Source organism: Candoia aspera, chromosome 7 (assembly GCF_035149785.1).
Source record: "Candoia aspera isolate rCanAsp1 chromosome 7, rCanAsp1.hap2, whole genome shotgun sequence".
NCBI lineage: Eukaryota > Metazoa > Chordata > Lepidosauria > Squamata > Boidae > Candoia > Candoia aspera.
Window position 1 is genome coordinate 45,496,317 of NC_086159.1, and position 19,531 is coordinate 45,515,847.

Here is a 19,531-nt window from a genome sequence, read left to right on the forward strand (position 1 = left end):
GTAACCTACTTTTTAAAGTAAGTTACAGGAATTTATTAATTTAGGACATAAAAATAAGAAAGAAGTAATTCTTGGGAGGAATCCTTGAGGTTCTTTTACTAGCTAATTAGGATTAGTCTTGGCTGGTACATGATTTGAAATTACTTATGGCAACTAATGTAACTTCTGGATTATTCTGAAATTATTTTTTTGTGCAATCTCAGATGACAGATGCATTTATGAGCTGTTTGTTATGACAACCAAAACTGCAATCTTGAAAAATGAAAAATACACCTTCATTAACATGTGAGACAGATTAAATATGCTCAGCATCATCTATAACAAACCACAGTGACACCAAAATGATAACACACACGATGACATCAATTATATACTAACATAAATATAAGATTGAGGCATTTACACGGTGCAATTATGCACATGTAGTCATTCCCCCAGCCCTGAGGATGTTCATGAATATACTAAGAGAAAGTTGCCTCTTCAGAGCCAAGGTGGTCTGTTATGCAGACTCAGGCAATTGAGCAGGGACTGCACTCCATGCAGTTGTATATCCAGTGGGATTGTGTACACTTGAAGATTCTTTTCATTTTCAGGAAGTCTGGAATTGTTGTGGAGTCTCAGCATTGAAGTAAAAAATGTGGGGGAACAAAGAAGATGGCTTTCTTGCTTCTGAGAGCTTCCAATCTTGCAGTTGTCAGAAAACATCCTCCCTGTAGAGGCAAACAATATACTGGTGTAGTATACTGGTTGATGTCTCCAAAGGAAGTTACTTTGATATGTAGCAATGTCTACTTGATCAGCACATCAGTGAAGAAGAGGGACAGCCTGCACTAATCTGAAACTAGCTCAGCTAAAGACCAATCTTAAGTCAGGTCATCTGCCTATAAAGACAGGAGACCAGTCAGTGCCTGCTCAGTTGCCTAACAGACCACATTGACTCTGAAGATGCCAGCCACAGTTGCCAGCAAAACATCAGGAAATCTGCTGTCTAGACCACAGTCCAACAGATACCAGCCATGAAAGCCTACACCAGTATATACTAGAGAAAGTTCATGGAGACCTTGGTGCTCTCTGAGCTTGCTTGTTTGCTTGCAGATATTTCACTACCCAACTAGGTAACACCATCGGTGCTAGTGAATGTGGGGTTTGCTCCCCATTTATATAAAGTAGCTTGTCCTGCCAGTGTTGGTGGGATTTGGTTTTCTCCTTGGTAGTCCCTTGATTAGGGAATTGTTTTCTGCTTGATTGTTCATCTGGTGTTAATCCTTGCTTATCTGGGAGTAGGCTGCTGGAAAGGATGTGTTCTGGTCATTTTTGTTTCCTTCTTAGCTTTTTTATTGTCTCTTTTGAATGGTGTGTAAATGTGGTTTATCTCTGTGTGTCCTTGAGGTTATCTATGGTGTGCTAGTATTTGTTTACTCTGAGGTGAGCATCCATGATCATTAGCCATATCATTTTTGGGCTGCTTTGTTGAGCTATTTTCTATCCACCTGTGCAGTTTATTGGAGGTTTGGGCCTGACACTGGTGGGCAGGACATGATGTTACCTAGTTGGATAATGAAACATCTGCAAGCAAATAACTTAGCTCAGAGACCACCAAGGACTCCAAAGTTCAAACCTGAGATACATATATTCTCTTCTATTGAGGAAGTTTATTTTTTTTCTGATTAAAAAAAAAATGCAAAAATCATTTTGTAATTAAATTACAAGACTTAAGGAAAATATTCTAGAATTACTGCCAAATATCTCGGAGAACTAAATCACAAAACATCCTTCAAGAGGAATTGCAGATTTTATTACAAATTACATGTTTTAAACATAGAAACCCCCCCCCCCACAGTATTTACAATCACTACAAATTTACATATTTACAAATTTAATCAAATATGAGCTGAAAATAAAACTCTAGTAAATAAAGCAGTATGAAACTGTACATGCCTTACTCTCATATTTTAGTATGATTTTGCTGTAATGATAAATACATTTCTATATTTACATATTGTATTTTAAAAATATTCTCTGAAATTAATTTTAATATTTCCAAATTAAATACTTGAATTATTTTTAAGCAATTTAGCTTGCTTATCCAATATTATGCATTGTATCCTGATTTATAATGTTATCTGCTGTTTATTTTTAAAATTAAAACAGCCATCCTTCAATTTCTTTTTATTTTACTTCTTAAACTTGTATACAAATGTAAATACACTCATAAGAGGAAATTTTATATATCACCAAACCAGTTTAAATAAATGTATGTTCTCAACAACTGTTCAGATGATCTCTTAATTGGAAATGGTTTGAAGAATAGATTTCTAGCTCCATGCTGCACTGTTTCAAAATATAAGGTTTAAAAAATACATTTTGTGCATAAATTATTCATGTTATTTTCCATGGATGCACAAGTCAACTGGGTATATTGACACAGCACAGAACTGCAAGGCATATAAGTTACCCTATTCATGTCATTCCTTGTGACTCTTCTAAACATGTCCACTATGGTTAATAGATATTCCAAGATAAAACTGAATTTCAGATGCCAGATGCCAACAAGTTATGCAAAGGCCAGAAGCCATTTCTATTTAGTATTTTCACTTTTCAGGATACCCTTATCCGTGTAACCTTCTTGACTTTCACACATATTACAAAAAGAATATTGAGGGCAGCTCAGGTATATACTGTGCATTAAGAATACCAGGAAGTCCTTGTTTAAGCAACCACAATTGGGACCGGCAACTCTGTGGCTAAGCACCACTGTCACTAAGCAGAAAATCATGGGACTGCAACAGGCTTATGACATCATTTCCCATTCCGTTGTTAAGTGAGACATCACATGACTGCGACTTGCAATTTTACTTCTGCATTCTTCATTAACTCTGCTTGTTGGTAGCTAGTTGTGAAGCATGTAAACGGTGATCATGTGACGTGAGCTGCTGCGACAGTCGTAAATGCAAGGACTGGTTCAAAGCTGTTTTTTTTACATTGTTGTAACTTTGAATGATCAATGAACAAGGTAGTCAGTAAGCAAGGACTACCTGTATGTAGGCTTTTTTGGTATATTATACTATCTGTACTTGGCAAAATAGTTGAGTAGAAGTTTTATTATAACAACAAAAAGATCCCAAGAGGGAATCTTTACTTACTTTCCTTAGAATTTGCTTTTTTTTTTCTTATTTGAGTTTTTCAAAGTTCCAAGTCAAAGGCATAAATGCCAGCAGCCTCTGGAATTTTTCAGGATACTAAATGATAACCAAGATGTGTATTTTTGAAAAAGCAAATAACGGTGTTTACTGAAACTTCACAATTCCAGTTTTCCTTTCCATAAAATAAGAATAGTTAGTTGTTTCTCTCTTTCTTTATGAGCAATACATACACATTCCATGCATCTATTAATTTTGTAAACCTCACAGATACGACTGAGATGAAGTTAACGGCATGGGACAAATGTGACCGATGAAAGGTTGCAGCTTTCACTCAATTGGCAGGATGATGGCACTACTGGATTGCTGGGAACAACATCATACGATATTCTGGTACTTGCAAAGGTTACTAGAGCTTGGGTTGAATTACATGACTGTTTCTCTGCATCCTCTGAATTGACAGAGACCAGACTAGCATGTTTTGATGCTTTCCATCCAAATGACTGCTTTTGAAAGCTTCTCAGGTCTTTCCTGAAATGAGGATTAAAAAATATGTAGAGAAGTGGGTTTAGACATGCAGGAAGGGGAACAATCACTAAAAGTATTGGTCTGATGACTTCTGGGCTAATAAAATGAAGGTTTAATAATGATGAAAATGATAAGATGGCCACAGGACAATAGAGAATGCAGTTAATAAAAAGTAATAAGGCTATGTGTTTGACCATGGAAGAATCCAAAATACTGTCCATTTCTCCCTTATCCAGACTACAGTAGAGTTTTGTGTATGCTATTGTCATTACAAGAAAACAAAAAGAGTTCATTAAGACCATTGCTACTGTATAACCCACACCTGATGGTCTTCCAAAAGGTAGTGGTATGCACAGGGGGGAAACTCCATATTCACTGCCACTGAGCACTGGAATCACAGCAATTATTAAAGCTAGTACAAAACAAAAGATGATAGCTATTTTTATGTTAGCTAGGGTGGGTTTGGTTTCAAACTTTGTTCTATATTTCACAGAGAACACACGCTCAACAGTTGCCAAGGTAAGCAAGAAAACAGAAGCCTCTGAAGCAAAGATGGAGAGAATGCCAATGATGCGGCAAACAATTCCATCTTCCCACCAAGTGCCATATTGAGCAAAGACTCCATAGGTTAATGCATCCAAGCTAGCAAGCACACTGCTAGAAACAACCATGAGAGTATTTACAATAGCTATTAGTCCAACTAGAAACTTTATGGAGGAGATGAACAGTGGAACTTGGAAGATTGTTGCAATCACCAATATATTACAAATAAAGGCTAAAAGTATTATAGTCCAAACTCCAACTCTGATCAGCCAACTACCAAAGAGGCAATCACAGGGCTTGAAAGGTCCTACAAAGAAAAGACAGAAAAAGTAAAGTCATGATAAGCTTAGCTATATCCAGTTTTCATTACCTTTTGTGACAACTGCACTGAGAAATAGACTATAGCGAGGGTAATCAGTCTATAACTGAGCAGCAAGTCCCAGCATCCTTCACCATTGACCATACTTCTTACAAACACTGGGAATTGCAGTTCAGCAACCTAGGAAATGTCACAGAATATTGTATTACTTGCTAGACACCATATTTGCTGCTATCTTGTGGCAGGTCATTGGCTTTCAGAATATCTCATATTTGTTCCTGCCTGCTATTAAAACACTGACAGTTTCAGGCCTTATTTATGCAATCATAGCATTTTTATGCTTCCCATAATAAGAAGTTCTTTGGCTGAATTACCTATTAAAACTATGCAACATAAAACAAATATATAATATATTACAATTAAAAGCAAAATAAACTAGCCAGAAAATCATTATTTAAACATTTAATGCTATTCTAAATTCAGCACAACTGGTTTACAGAAAAAGCAATAGATCTGCTTTTCCCGTCAGTCTTTTTATAATCTAAACTGAAGTTATGTTCTTAGAGATAAACCTTGTTACCTCTTTTTCATCTAGATACAAGAGGATTTGCCATTTTCTCCTTTTGGGAAAGTTTGTTGAACAGGAATAGGATAGGTGATGCTTCTATCTTATTCCTTATGATGTACTAATGGCAAACTAACCTTATCTTTATGCTGCTTTCAAGCAGACACTGGGGACAGATAAGATAATAGTTCTCCAGGAATTCAGTCCTCCAGAAATATCAGGCATTGTACTTTGGTCCTTTCTGATTGAAACCCTCTGGTGATGGAATTTCCGGATAGTAAAAATTGCAATAAACTCTCTGGAATATCTGTTGCTATCTTGTATTTTTAAGTAGAGTTGTTGTTATTATTATTATGGTTTTAAATTCATTTAAATTTATGCTTTGTTTCATTATGTTTCAGTTCGTTGCAAGTGTGTGTGTGTGTGTGTGTGTGTGTGTGTGATGAAAGTGTTGTACCTACCCCAGACAACTAATACTTACAGAGGAACTAATTGTTTTTTTTTTAAATAAATGAATAAGAAATGAAAATATGCCCTTTACTGCTAATGCATACTCATGCAGTCCATGTAGCCTTCTAAGAGGTTTCTTTTTACCCTAGAAAGTATAATAAAATTTCGCAGGAAAAAATTCTTTCATAAATACACACTCACAGTTCTGCTCATACAGTTCTATTATTACCTGGAGAAGGAGAGCACTGAACTGAATGCTGAGTTTTCAAATCTTCATTGAAGTCAAGAGAAAAATCCTCAAAATCATGTTCATCTGTAGGAAGGAAAATCACACTATTTAGTTCCTGATACTGATAATAATATTTCATATGTAGTTATAGAGAATTATGAGCTTTTTAACCTTAATCAAACTTCACATTTGTCTGCATCACACATCCTTAGACTCATAGAATTGGAAGGGTCATTTAGGCTACTTAGGATAACTCTCTCTTACCAAGCCATGCACACACCAGGAAATGTAAATTCTTTACCACCTCAAGCTATTTGCAGCCTGATTAGAAGAAAAAATTAAAATACAGACTTACAGGGATTAGTGGCATCTCTGGGAGTTTTGGTACAATTAAAAATAAATACATTTATTTGATCACTAATTATGATAGTCTAATTCAAAGCAAACCCCTTCTTTTTAATGTGCTTTAATGCATAATGTTTACAGTGCTTACCATTGATATGGAAACTGCCAACATCTTTCCTTTGAAATTCATCAGTAGTGCCATTCTCATCTTTGTTCAAGTGATTTTGGATTTTATAGTAGTTGTCATGTGCTCTAAAGGCACAGCATTGGTAAGCATAAGGCATTTCTATCACCCTAAAGAATAACAGACGTATCTGGTTACACACATTCATTTTGCTATACAGATGTAGACCAAACTGTTTACATACATTAGCATGTCTCAATACACTTAGTTGACCTTTTTTGTTAAACTGGTGTTTAATATTAAACTGAATCAATAGAAACTCAGGACAGATATCTGAAATTTAGTGAACCCATTCTTCTAAAACCCTGTGTGCTTCAGAACATTGTGTATATGTTGTTATCATTCTCTTTATTTCCAGCGCTAAAGTTGTGAGTGTTCTTTTGCAACTCACTCAGGATAAATATATCTCAGTCTTGAGAGAATCACAATGTTTATAGCTATACAAAGATCATTTAAAGGAAACAACTTAAAAGCAAAATGGCCAGTGAGTCCAATGAGAAATGACTGTGCTCCGTTACCATTTACTTCTGACTGACTATTAAGAACAGCATATTCTCTAATGGTCAGACTGTGATGTTTGGCACTCATTACCTGATATTTACAAACATATTTCCTTTGATGATGATTGGCATTATGGCAGATATACTAAACATCCTTCCATGCTAGCTAAATATCCCACATTGGTTCAGGATGCAGATACAATGCAGTACATTGTGATCCTGGTTTTTTTTGGCAGTTCTAAAATATAGTTAGATGTTATATGTTCTTAGATACCAACAGTATGCCAAAAGAACAGGGCATTAATAATCTATCTCACTTTTGATTTAGTTACTGTACGACAGGTTTCTTTTTTATTATGTGAATATGACAAAGTATTCTACTTCTATCAGTGAACTAACTAGATAAGCGTTTTTTTCCCTTCTTCTCCCCCTCTTTCCCATATTGATATATTTCTTCCATTTTAAAATAGTGAAACTTTATGAAAAAAAAATTCATAAACATGGAAGGAAGCATTCTAGTATACAATATAATTTATACAAATTATAAATTTATACAGTACTTTTAAGAAAAGTTGCCATGTATAAATATATTTGGAAGTATACTGCTAAAAACCAGGTGTATTTTAGAATGAGCAGCTACCAGGGTATTCAATTTCAATTATATTTTCTTAATGTAAAAAAGGATATAGTAAGGCTATAATTTTTACCATGTATGGCTTAGTTTGAATGTTGTGTTTCAAAGACTTTGAATAGGAAGTAGCAGACATTATGCGGTGACACTCCTTCCATTGCACATGAGCACAACTGTGCCCTATTAATTTTAATGAGGTACTCACTTGAGTTCTGGAAAGTTTTCAGATGATATCAAACTTTGTAGTGCATGATTTCCTGTTAATTTTAGATGAGTTAAACCATATAGGCCAGTTACAGGAAAAGAAGATAAATGGTTGGATGACAGATCACTGCAAAGTAACAAAATAACAAAAAAGTTAGCTTACAATTCTAGAAGAACAGGATTTCCCCCATTTATGAATATTTCTTAGATTATTAAAACAACAGAAATATTACTCCAGAAAAATATGTACTCCACCTTCAGAAATATTTGTCTCGACTCAGTTAAAATAAATGTCTCTCTCTCCTTCTTTCTCTCCCCCCATTATTGGGTTCACAGGTTAAAGTTATTTCACAACAATGTACAATCCTGTTATACAAGGCCTACTGCAAATAATAAAATCCAAGAACACATTACCAGATTCTCCCTTTAGTTTTTACATGCAACAGTTCTTTGTGAAGCTTTGGACACTTTAAAGTTATATTTTCTTAGGTATCACTCAAACTGTCTCTCTCTGTCTCCAGTTTCTATACCATTCGATTCCTGAAGGCTCTGAGAACTCAATAAACCTTCTCTTCCAGATTTCACTGGACATGCAGATTCAGTCTCAGAGGCATCCAGACCCTGACACACATAGGGCTTCAAAGGTGACATACAGCACATTTAATTGCATCCAGAAGCTTGCTGGAACCCAGTGGTTTCTTAGTAATGGTGTTACTTAGGCAAATCAGGCCATGATTACTTGGACCACTCAGTACAGCCCAACTGAAATTTCCAAATGGTCTTCCATGTAGAGGACATTGCAACATGTACACAAGATGCCACAGTGCAAAGGTTTTCCTAGCCATGGCCTCCACCTACTGTTCAAGAAGGGCCCACAAGTCCAGGAGGATGCACAAGCTGTGAGCCAGTTCCCTTGTGGGGAAGCAGAACTCCATCCAGAACTAAAGATGGACTATATCTCTGGAATCAGTCATCTTGCTACTCTGTCTTGCTAAGATTCACCTTGAATCTATTTTTCCTTATCAAGATCTAAAAAACCCCAGATACCAGGTCAGGACCTCCACTGCATTTCTAGTCCAGTCTGGGTTGAGGGGGAGAAATATAACTTGGAATCATCTGGATATTGATGATACCTCATCCTGTGCTGATGGATGATTTCTCCCAAGATCTTCATGTAAATGTTAAACAGCAGAAAAGAAAAGACAAAGCCCTGTGACACCCAGGGTCAAAAGGTCCAAATATGCAATCCAACATTCCTAGTTTTACCAAGTGACTAGAAATTTCTCTTTTCACCCCATCTTTGGCCTCCATCTTGATGCCAGCCTGCCACTGGAGCAACCTGAAGCTGGATCAAAGTGATTTGATAAGAAAGTAGTGTTTTCCACTGGAATACAATACAACCTCTCATGCAAAATTCTGATTTGCATGGAGAAGGAACCTGAGGAACTTGGTGATCTGCAGGATTCCAACTGGCCCACTGCAGCTGCTGAGAAAACCTTCCCAGCAACCAGTTTCCTTTTGATTTTTTTAAGGCTCAGACAGGAATAGCAAGCTTGTGAAAGATACTGTACATGGTCATTATTCCTACCAGTAACCTCTGCTGCTTGGTTTTACTCCCCTCCAGCATTTGCTGGACAGAAGAGAAAACAGCAAGGTTTTTTTCCACTCTAGAAAGCCTCCACACTTGCAAGATAGGTGAAAACCTAGGGAGACAGGGATCCTTCACCTTCCTTCCTCCTCTCCTCTTCCTAAATCTGCTCTTACCTCCGTGCTTTCCTCACAGCCCACAGCTCCACCTTCATGTCAGGGCAAAAATTTGGCTGTTTTTTTGCATAGCAAGAAGAACAATGTAGGAGCAATGGCTCTTGAAGCTGTGTGCTTTCCTCCAGACTTGAGAACAGTTTTGAATCTTAAGAAACATAAACTCCCAATTTATTTGTTTATTGGGTTTATATCACACCTTTCTTCCAGAAGAGAGGTAGATAACATTCCTTCCTCCAGATTTTTCCCCACAACAACCTCATGAGTTTGATTGAGCTGAGAGAGTGAATGACTGGTCCCCAAATCACCCAGTGAGCTTACATGGCTGAGGGTGGACTAAAAAATTATTCCCCCTGGGTCTGGTTCAATACTTTAACCACTACACATCTGAGCATTCATAACTAAGAAGTTTTATGGCAGTTCTCATGCACAAAGGAAACATTTATGCATTCCACTTGTACTCTTAAATAGTCTATTGTAAGTTATAAAATATCTCTACCATTAGCAGGGAGACTCCTATAGAGAGTGGAAAGGCACCTTTGGAAACAACTTCTTGTATGGCTATAAAAAGTTTTATTTAGCCTGAAGCATTTCAGTTTTGCCCTATCATATCTTAAGATTCCTCCCATATAATCTTCATAAGAAGGGTATCGGTTTAATTACTACATCTAAAAAAATACTAATTTAAATTTAAAAATAGCAAGTCGATGTTGATACTGTCTGGTGTAGGATTCTGCTCCGGCACTAACTGAAATAATCAGCAGTGCAGAACTGTAAAATTACGTTTGGTTAGAGGGAAAGAACTGCTTCACTTTTTATATTGTTCTTCAAAACCTATCTATTTTACAGTGACTATAGCTGTTTCTTCCCTTCTCCCCACCCCATATTTCAATGATCATAGGATCAAACATTAAAGTAAGAAAAATAACCAGATACTTACATTTTTATAAGGGACAGTAAAGAGGAAAATGCATTGGCATGAATGATGGAGATTTTGTTCCAAGCTAAATCCCTATAAAAAGAAATAAAATGATATATGCTTAGTAATGCATAGTGTTGAGTCTTTTCATTAAAATAATTAACAGCAAGAAATTGCTTCCAATAATTGATCTTAAGCCTTTCACAGAAAAATGTGCCTAAATTAATGATGAAAGGGATTGGGAGTCACAAAAGCTTGCATGAGAATATATTCTTAGGGCACCAACATACAAGGTAAAGGTAAAGGTTTCCCTTGACGTAAAGTCCAGTCGAATCCGACTCTAGGGGGCGGTGCTCATCTCCGTTTCTAAGCCTTGGAGCCGGCGTTGTCATAGACACTTCCGGGTCATGTGGCCAGCATGACGACTCGGAACGCCGTTACCTTCCCGCCGAAGCGGTACCTATTGATCTACTCACATTTGCATGTTTTCGAACTGCTAGGTGAGCAGGAGCTGGGACGAGCAACGGGAGCTCACCCCGCCGCGCGATTTCGAACCGCCGACCTTCCGATCGGCAGCTCAGCGGTTTAACCCGCAGCGCCACCGCGTCCCTACCAACATACAAGGACACCACTATTTCAGAACCAGCTTGGGATTTGTACAATCATACAATTTGTACTAGTTTTGACAGGTAGGTTTTTTTCTTGGATCCACTGCAGTTTATTTGAAATTGAAGCTCTTGGTGTTTTCTTTGTGATGCTGCAACTCTACAAAGCTTGTGGGTTATGTTTCCCTATTTGCTTCATCCCATTTTTCTGCTCCTGGGTTTCAACCACTCAAGCAGGTCATTCCAACAGATATGTAGCTTGACTGCATAGACCATGCAATACACACAAGTTGAAATAAAGACACAGATGATCAATGTTCATGCATGCAAGCAGTTTATTTCCATTTTGCTTGGAGTGAAGGTGAGGGTATGTTTGTTGCTCCAGGACTTCTAGCAGCTTGGGGCCAGGCAGTGATCTCTGTGCCTTGTTCTCAGTTTTGCTACATTAATGGCAGTAAAGACTGTCTCAGACCGTCTTCAAAGTACTTTTGAAGCACTGAAAGCAGAAACAATGGTATGGAAGTCCCCTTAATCTTTAAGTGTCACAAAGCTTTTTTTCCCAAGTAAGAATTTATTAATGTCAAATTTAATATTTTCAACCAAAGTTTAAGTGGTAATTCAAATGCACACATTCCTTCCTTAATTTACTCCTTTCCTACCAGATCAGGAATTGATGGGCAATCACTGTCCTAACTGAAATGTGATACTGCCGTTCCCACAAATCATGTAAAGAAGTGACAAGCTTTAGTTTTCACTCCTTCCAAACATTTTCCCTTTGTCTCTCACACATCCATGTTCACAGAACACTTCTCACCTATTAAATCATCTTGCTGTTTGAACCAAAAATGTCTTTTAACTATCCTTTACTAACCTGGCTTGGTAGAACCAAAATATGAACTGCAATTATAGTTCACAGGTAGCATTTAAACCACAGTAATCTAGTTGACACTTTTACTAACTATGCAGGAGAATCAGTGACAGGCAGAGGTGCATGCCTGCATGTGTACATATTTCAATAAGCCAAGCCCATTGGAGAATTTAAATGGGCCTTTCTATTATCCATTACTTCTCTTTCTCACTTTGGTACATCTGTTTCTCTGTCTTTCCCTGCCAATTTTGTCCAATCTTCTCCTTTTTTCAATGTTTCCTTCCACATTTTTTCTGTGCCCTATCTCTATTATACATATGCTTATTTGGGGCAGGGCTTCATTATTATAGGCATAATACAACAAAAGTATTTTTGATCTGATTCCCAAGCATTCTGTTCATTGTTTTTGTTAAATTCTGTAAGACTGCCTACTTTTGTACATTACAAAACCTATACCTTTTTCTGCATTATTGTAATCTGAAGAAAACTCACTTAATGTTTCTATTTGAGTAGTAACAAAAAGTTTTACATGAATAATTCAAATTTCTTATTCTTCAGCAATGTCTACAAGTGAAAGCTACTTCAAAGGTGCTTTTTTTCTTTCTGCATGGCTTTATGAATTCATCGCTGGAAATTTTCAATGTCAGAATGTTTGTTTTGTTTTGGCAAATCTAATGCAGCAATTTGAACAATCAAAGGGGAAAAAAAATAAAAACCAAAATATGTAAGATCAGGCAGGAGAAAGGAATGTGAGCTTCCATGACTCTCAATGTCAAGTACTGTAAATAACTATTCCATGGAAATACTCACAGGGAACGGAGGGCGACCAGCTGTTGAAATGTACCTGCTTGGATTTCATATATTTCATTGTGATGCAAAGCACTGAAATGGCAAAAAATGAATTTATAGATAAAAACTTTTGGAGAATTTATACTGCTGCCCAAAATCCAAGAGTAACCTTCAGGACTACTAAAGAATTTTAGACCTCTGTACTAAAGCATATCACAATCTTGCTTTTGAACATTCTCCTCAGGTAAGGTAAAAAGAGTAACAGGACCTCCAGTATAGATTAAAGACTGTAGCTTTCTCAAACACTTTTCTGCCATAAAAAGCTCCTTAAAACATTATTGTTTCTTCCCAGAGAGCTTATATTCCATTATACATGCAAAAGCAGTGAACAGTATGGTAGGCTATTTTAATTTTACAAACACCAAAATTTGAATGCAAGCAAACAAAGGTTCAGGTTACTACATCCATAGGTAAGTTCTTTGTACTGGAAAAGATAGGGAAGCTTACTCCTTGTGGGCACGGATCCAAAGCATTTTAGAAACCTTACATTTTCTGAAGTTTTTCACAAGCTGTGAAACAGGGCAGTTTTTCCAGATGATTGTATGAAAGGTCTCTGAAAAACAAATGTAGAAATACAAAATGGCATATGGTTCTGCTAAAGAGTAAAAATATATTTTACAACTTCTTTTACAAAAAGGTTGGTATTAGAAGAATCACAGATCCAGTTTTCCTATAAAACATACTCCTTTTAATTGTTTTATATAATCTACTTCCTTTGTTTTAGGACAATCCCATCTTTTTAGCAGCAATCAAAGTGAAATTTAATAAGCTTCCCAGACTACACTTTAAATTAAGCAATCTTGCATCTGACCTTTAGAACTGCTATATCTTTAGTTGAGAAAAGTGGTTTGGGGAACTAGAAGTCACTTTGAAAATCAATCATTACAAGGGTTCCCTTCAAATGATTTGAGCCAAAACCTAACAGATTACAGAATAACTGAAACATCTGGACTCATTTATAGTATAATATAACTAATCGAAAACAAGCCATGGTAATTTTCAGAAATGGTAAAAAGAAGAAAGAAAAAGAGGAAATAGATTTGTATCCTGTACTCCTTTGTGCAGGGTAAGCTCCCATCAGCTTTAATAAGACTTGTGTCTTTGTAAAGTAAAAAATGAGAATGGACATAGAAATATGCCTGTTGTTTCTTCTTAAAGCCATAAGTGGTAAGATATTATTTCTATACTATTTTTTAAAATATAACTATAGTTGTTCATAATTCTAATTCCCTTGATAAATCTTGCTCAAAAGCAGTTACTTCTTATACAAATGGAAGCATCTTAGATTTCCCTTCCTCTCTAACAAGGTCCAGGAAAAGACTATTGAAACAGAGACTTAGTGAGTTGAAAGTAAGGATAAAAAACCAAGCAAAACAAAGTACTCCTCTATTAACAAAGACAGAACAAGATAAGGTTAACAGAAAAAAGATCCCAGATTCACTTAAAGGGAAGATACAGTTTTTGGATGATGAGGATGAACTAATCAATCAGTTTGCCAGCCTTCCCCCAGGAGAACAACAACTGATTTTACATAAAATTAAATTAGTAAGGTCAATGTTGAAATCAGTAACTAACGCGACAGAAACTCTTAACACCCTGCTCCCCTCCAGCAGCTCCTCTGTGGAAATGTTACTAAGTCCAGTTTCTGAAAGCACAAAATCTCCAATTAAAAAAAAGAAAGCGTGCCAGCCCAAAGCAAAAACACACAAGGAAAAGGACTCTCAGCAGGATAATATAGTACAAGCCCTAATTAACCATCCAGAGGATAAAACTGTAGCTGATGACCTAGCATCACTGGCAGTAGAGAATCAGATAGAGCAATCTCAAGAGTCGCTTTACCAGTTGAACTCAGTGTGGACCCTAATTCTGATTCCGTTCAGCAAGGGGGTGTTCCTCCTATATCCTGTCATTCTATATCAATACAAGTTAATACCATCAAGGGAAATTCTGAATCAGAGCGATTTTCCAAAAACAGCCACCAACTTGACGCTAGTCACTTTCAAGTACAGCAATTAGAAAATGAGAGGGATGGATTGAGTCCTCTACCATTTGCAGAAATGCTAGCAGCAGACCAAAATCTGTGGAATATTGGCCCCCAAGACAAAGAAGAGCAGCAATTACAAGCTATGACGAGAAAAGCTGAATCCTATAATAATTGTGTCTACATGGGAAGTATTGACAACATAGTCCCAGCATCAGAACCAAATTGACTGTATCTATCCTCACTTGTTAGTCAACCACCCCATCTAGAATATTCTGTTTCTGGGAGACCTGTACAAGGTAAATTTTCTTGCAACCATCATGAAGCAGCTCAAGTTTCGACCATCGCCCAGGACTCGCCTTTAAAAACGGTCACATTTGGGAACTCAGATCGACATATGGATGCTCTTAAATCCCTATCTATCCTCTCATGAAATATTGCAGGTTGGAACGCCAAATCCAAAGACTCTGCTTTCATAAATTGCTGAATTTCACCTACTCTTACTCCAAGAAACTTGGCTTGACAGCAACTTGTTTATAAATGGGTATACATCCCTCTCACTACCCGCAGTTCCTGGAGCAGGACGAGGCAGAATGTGTGGTGGGCTAAGTATACAAATCTCAACCAAACTACATACAAATATTATACAGTTAGGCCCAATGGAGCGCTATGCAATGTCTGTGCTGTTAAGTTTAATAATGCTCTATTATTATTGGTGGAATGTCTATCTTCCACCTCTCCAGAATAGGTCCCATTTTAACAACATATGGACTTAACTGGAAGTATATGTAAGTACTCTTATGCTAAATAATTCTTCAGCTTATGTAATAGTTTCTGGTGACCTAAATGCCAGGGTGGGGGCGAACGATAAGGCACTTTTTACTCAGTTCCACCAGTATCCCCCAGCACCAGTTACAATTCCCCCCCTGTTAATCTGGCAATCTAAAGACTCAAAAGGGGACTACAAGGGGCTGTGTCTATTACTAACATTTAACAAATTAAATTTATATTTATTGAATGGATCTATCAGTAGTGATTTCCCTGGTGAATTCTCCTACTGGGTCGGCTCAAGACCTTCCCTGATTGACTATAATTTAATCTCATGGAATTTGATTACTTTTCTACAAAAAATTTATTTAGGAAATCGACCTGATAGTGATCATCTTCCAAGTATTACAGTTTTAAAAGCATTTGACAATTGCTTTCTGGAAACAGAACCCATCCCAATTCAGGATTCAGACTCAGAGCTGAGGTTGGTTCGTGTCAAATGGACTCAGCAACATAGTGAACAAATTGCTCAGCTGCTTCTATCCGAAGCAGCACTGCAACTCCGCTCCACCATAGTCAGAGAGAGATCTGGGGATTCTCCCTTGCAGACATTTACACAACTGATTCAGTTGCTCCAGCCTGTGATTTCCACCCAGATATCAAGGAGCAGAGATAATCTAGGGGGCAAGATCTATCCTTCCCATCCCTGGTTTGATGCAGAGTATTTTGAGGCCAAAGGTAAACTGATCAAGGGATTTAAGCTATATAAAGAGAACCCAGTTGAGCACCCCATCCAAGATTTTATGCTTCAGAAGAAACAATATAAACATCTTCTACAGTACAAAACAAAAAAAGAGAATTTGCTAACGTTTCCTGGCAGCAGCTGATAACAGCTTCTCAAGCCAGAAATTCCACTCTGTTCTGGCACCTTATAGCTCTCCATTCAATTGACAGGCCCCTTTTACTCCCTCACCTCATACCAGCATCTATGTGGGAAGACCACTTTAGAGCATTATACTCACAAGAAGAGGCCCATATAGTTAACTTAGATCTTAATATTAAACTGCTCCCAAATTGGGCCCCTGTCACAAATGCTGAAATAAATATGCTCATAAAAGTTAAAGCCTGGTAAAGCTCCAGGCAATGACTTTATTACACCTGAAATATTACAAAACAACCTGGATTGGTGGATTCCTGTTCTTGCTTCCCTGTTTACTTATATTGACTGCACTGCACAAATTCCAGAGGAATGGGCCCTAGCTATTATTGTCCCTATTTATAAAAAGGGCACTCGAGACCTGCCTGCTAACTACAGGCCCATTAGCTTGTTAAGTATAATAAGTAAGCTCTATGCCAGACACTTATACAATAAGCTAGTTGACTGGATTGACTCAGAGCATATATTGGCAGATGAGCAAGCAGGCTTTAGGTCCAGACATTCTATTTATGGACATGCCCTTATACTTCAACATCTGGCCAAAAAATATACATCTAAAACAGGATCAACATTATATACCGCTTTTATTGATTTTAGGTCTGCATTTGATCTGGTTCCCAGAGCAAGGCTTTGGTCTAAGCTTATCCATACTACAGTTGATAGAAGGCTACTGCTGCTCATGCATAATCTTCATAAGAACTCCAGAATCAAAGTTTGATGCAGTATGCAAGGCCATCACACAAGTGAGATTGCAACTCACAGAGGAGTGAGGCAGGGTTGTATTTTAGCTCCTCTGCTGTTTAATCTGTGTATACATTCACTTGTGGCCAAAATGAATCAATTAGAATACCACCCTCCAAAATTGGCAGACAGGCACATCATAACTGTTGTATGCAGATGACATAGTACTCCTATCACAAACACGAATTGGACTCAAACGAGCCATGAGCACTCTGGCCAGTTACTGCTCTGAAGAAGTTTTCGAAATCAACTATAGCAAGACTAAAATTTTGGTCTTTGCAAAGAGACCTAAACTGCACATCTGGAGGATAAATGGCCAGAACATTGAACAAGATGATCCTTTAAATATCTGGGCATGGTGTTTCATAGCTCCACTAAATGCAGTGCTCACCAAAGCTATATTATACAAAACACTCAAAAAACACTGGCAGCAATCCAATCCTTTCATTTTACCAAGGGAGCACAGCACATTCCAGCAGCACTGAAGTTATACTCAGCTAAGGCCCACACACAATTACTCTTCGGTGCTCAGCTAGGACCCTATCCTTCTTTCACACCATTGGAAAGGGTTCAGTCCAAATTCTTAAGGGCCATATTTCAGGTACCTCCCTGCACCCCAAATGTAGTATTAAGGAGGGAAGCAGGGTTGCCTAAAGTTGAAACAGGTGCATGGACTTGTATTATAGCACATTGGCTGAAACTCCTGTTTTTCCCTATGGGTTTGGGTTCTTTCCTTTCTAAGGGTAATTATAAATCAGTATGGTTCAGGGCCATCTCACAAAAACTACAACATCTCGGCTTTTCTAGTGAGGCACTCCTAATGATGGGCTATGTCATGAGTAAGGATGGCGAGCAGGGGGCTCCCATCCAGGCTGTAAAGCGCATGAGTAGTACTGAGGAATTAGGTAGCCATTCAAAGAGACACAGATCAGGCCCACCTAGCCTTTGGGGTTTATATGTCTGGGTTTTTCCCACGCTTCTTCAGTTTGTTAGGATTTTCTGTTATGTAGCAGTAATAAACACTAGAGACCTATTCCTTGTCTCAGCGTGGTTCCTGGCTGTTAGGACATCAATCCTAACAAACTGAAGAAGCGTGGGAAAAACCCAGACATATAAACCCCAAAGGCTAAGGCGGGCCCAATCTGTGTCTCTTTGAATGGCTACCTAATTCCTCAGTACTACGCATGCGCTTTACAGCCTGGATGGGAGCCCCCTGCTCGCCATCCTTACTCATGACAGGCTATGAGCATGCTTAGCAAATTCAAGCAGTGTATTGAAGACCTGGAAATCCAGCAGGACCAGTCAGCTTTGCCTAAGAGTGTTTTTGGGGGCGATCAAGCCTTTTCTTATAAGCCAGCGAGATATCTAAATCATATAACTGTCTCCAAATTTCAGAGGGCACTTACTTTGGCACGCTGTAATGTGCTTCCCACAGTAGTTTTGGAGGGCCGCTACAAAAAAATGCCATAAGAGTTGAGACTGTGCCCCTGTGGACAAGGGCCTATTGAAACTAGAGAACATGTCCCGCTGTACTGTATTCTTTATAAGGATTCACGAACTCATTTAATAACCCCTCATTTGATAAAATATCCAGGAAATTCTGATCTCTTTTATGTTGCTATCTGATCAGAATGACTTAGTTTCCCTGAATGTAGCTAAATTTTGCTATACTGTCTGCAAATTAGGCAGACTTCGACTGCCCATTGATGACTCTATTAATCTGTAAATATATTATGTTTTGTTCATTTCATTTAATGTATTTTTAATGTATTTTAACATATGTCAATGTATTTCTTTTTTCTTTTTTAATTTGTAATTCTGGTCTGTGACCATATTAAAGATTGATTGATTGAGTTGAAAGTAAGGATAAAAACCAAACCAAAACCAAATTAAAAAATCCATGCTCATAGAACACTATAAACTTCCATAGTGATATACTTTTCAGAAGCATAAAGCTTCAACACTTGGGTGATACAAACGCAGGGTCAGTTACAAAAATGGTCAGATGCAGTAAAACTGAAAAGAGCATTAAAGAAAGGAACTTCTATTATCTATATATCTTGGCAGGAAAGACTTGAGAAAGGATGTGGTTCAGACCCTGGACCAATCCTAGATGGTACGTTTTAATTCACAGAGAAAGCCAATCCACACCTCGTAATTCAGGCTTGGATGAAGTTTTGACTAAGGGACAGCTGACTAGTAAGTGTTAACTCCAATCAATATACCAGACAGATAAATCTGTAACGTGTACAAATGGCTAATAGATAATATTTTTTAAAAAAATCAGCTTAGTTTAATGCCATTTGGTATTCACAAAGAGGCATTTCAGTAATGCAGAGACATCTGGCTAACAATAATTAATGTAGCTCCAGTACTTTCTTTTCTCAGAAATGCTGGCTACTTTGTAACATACTATGGGTGTATGTTATAATTAATGCTTGTAGAATGTTGGCTGGGCAGAGTA

At 37.5% G+C, this 19,531-nt stretch overlaps 1 protein-coding gene across 1 annotated transcript in view; it reads right to left on the bottom strand.

Moving 5' to 3' along the window:
- Positions 1–1,773: 1,773 nt before the first annotated feature.
- The window catches only part of LGR5 (leucine rich repeat containing G protein-coupled receptor 5), a 67,889-nt gene continuing 50,131 nt past the window's right edge, over positions 1,774–19,531 (bottom strand). The window contains exons 12-18 of the mRNA XM_063309124.1: positions 13,128–13,193; positions 12,602–12,673; positions 10,340–10,411; positions 7,640–7,765; positions 6,268–6,413; positions 5,775–5,858; positions 1,774–4,518 (exon numbers count right to left, since the gene is read on the bottom strand). Of these exons, the coding sequence (XP_063165194.1) occupies positions 3,428–4,518; positions 5,775–5,858; positions 6,268–6,413; positions 7,640–7,765; positions 10,340–10,411; positions 12,602–12,673; positions 13,128–13,193 (1,657 nt within the window). The 3' untranslated portion in view covers positions 1,774–3,427. The remainder of the gene's footprint in view (positions 4,519–5,774; positions 5,859–6,267; positions 6,414–7,639; positions 7,766–10,339; positions 10,412–12,601; positions 12,674–13,127; positions 13,194–19,531) is intronic.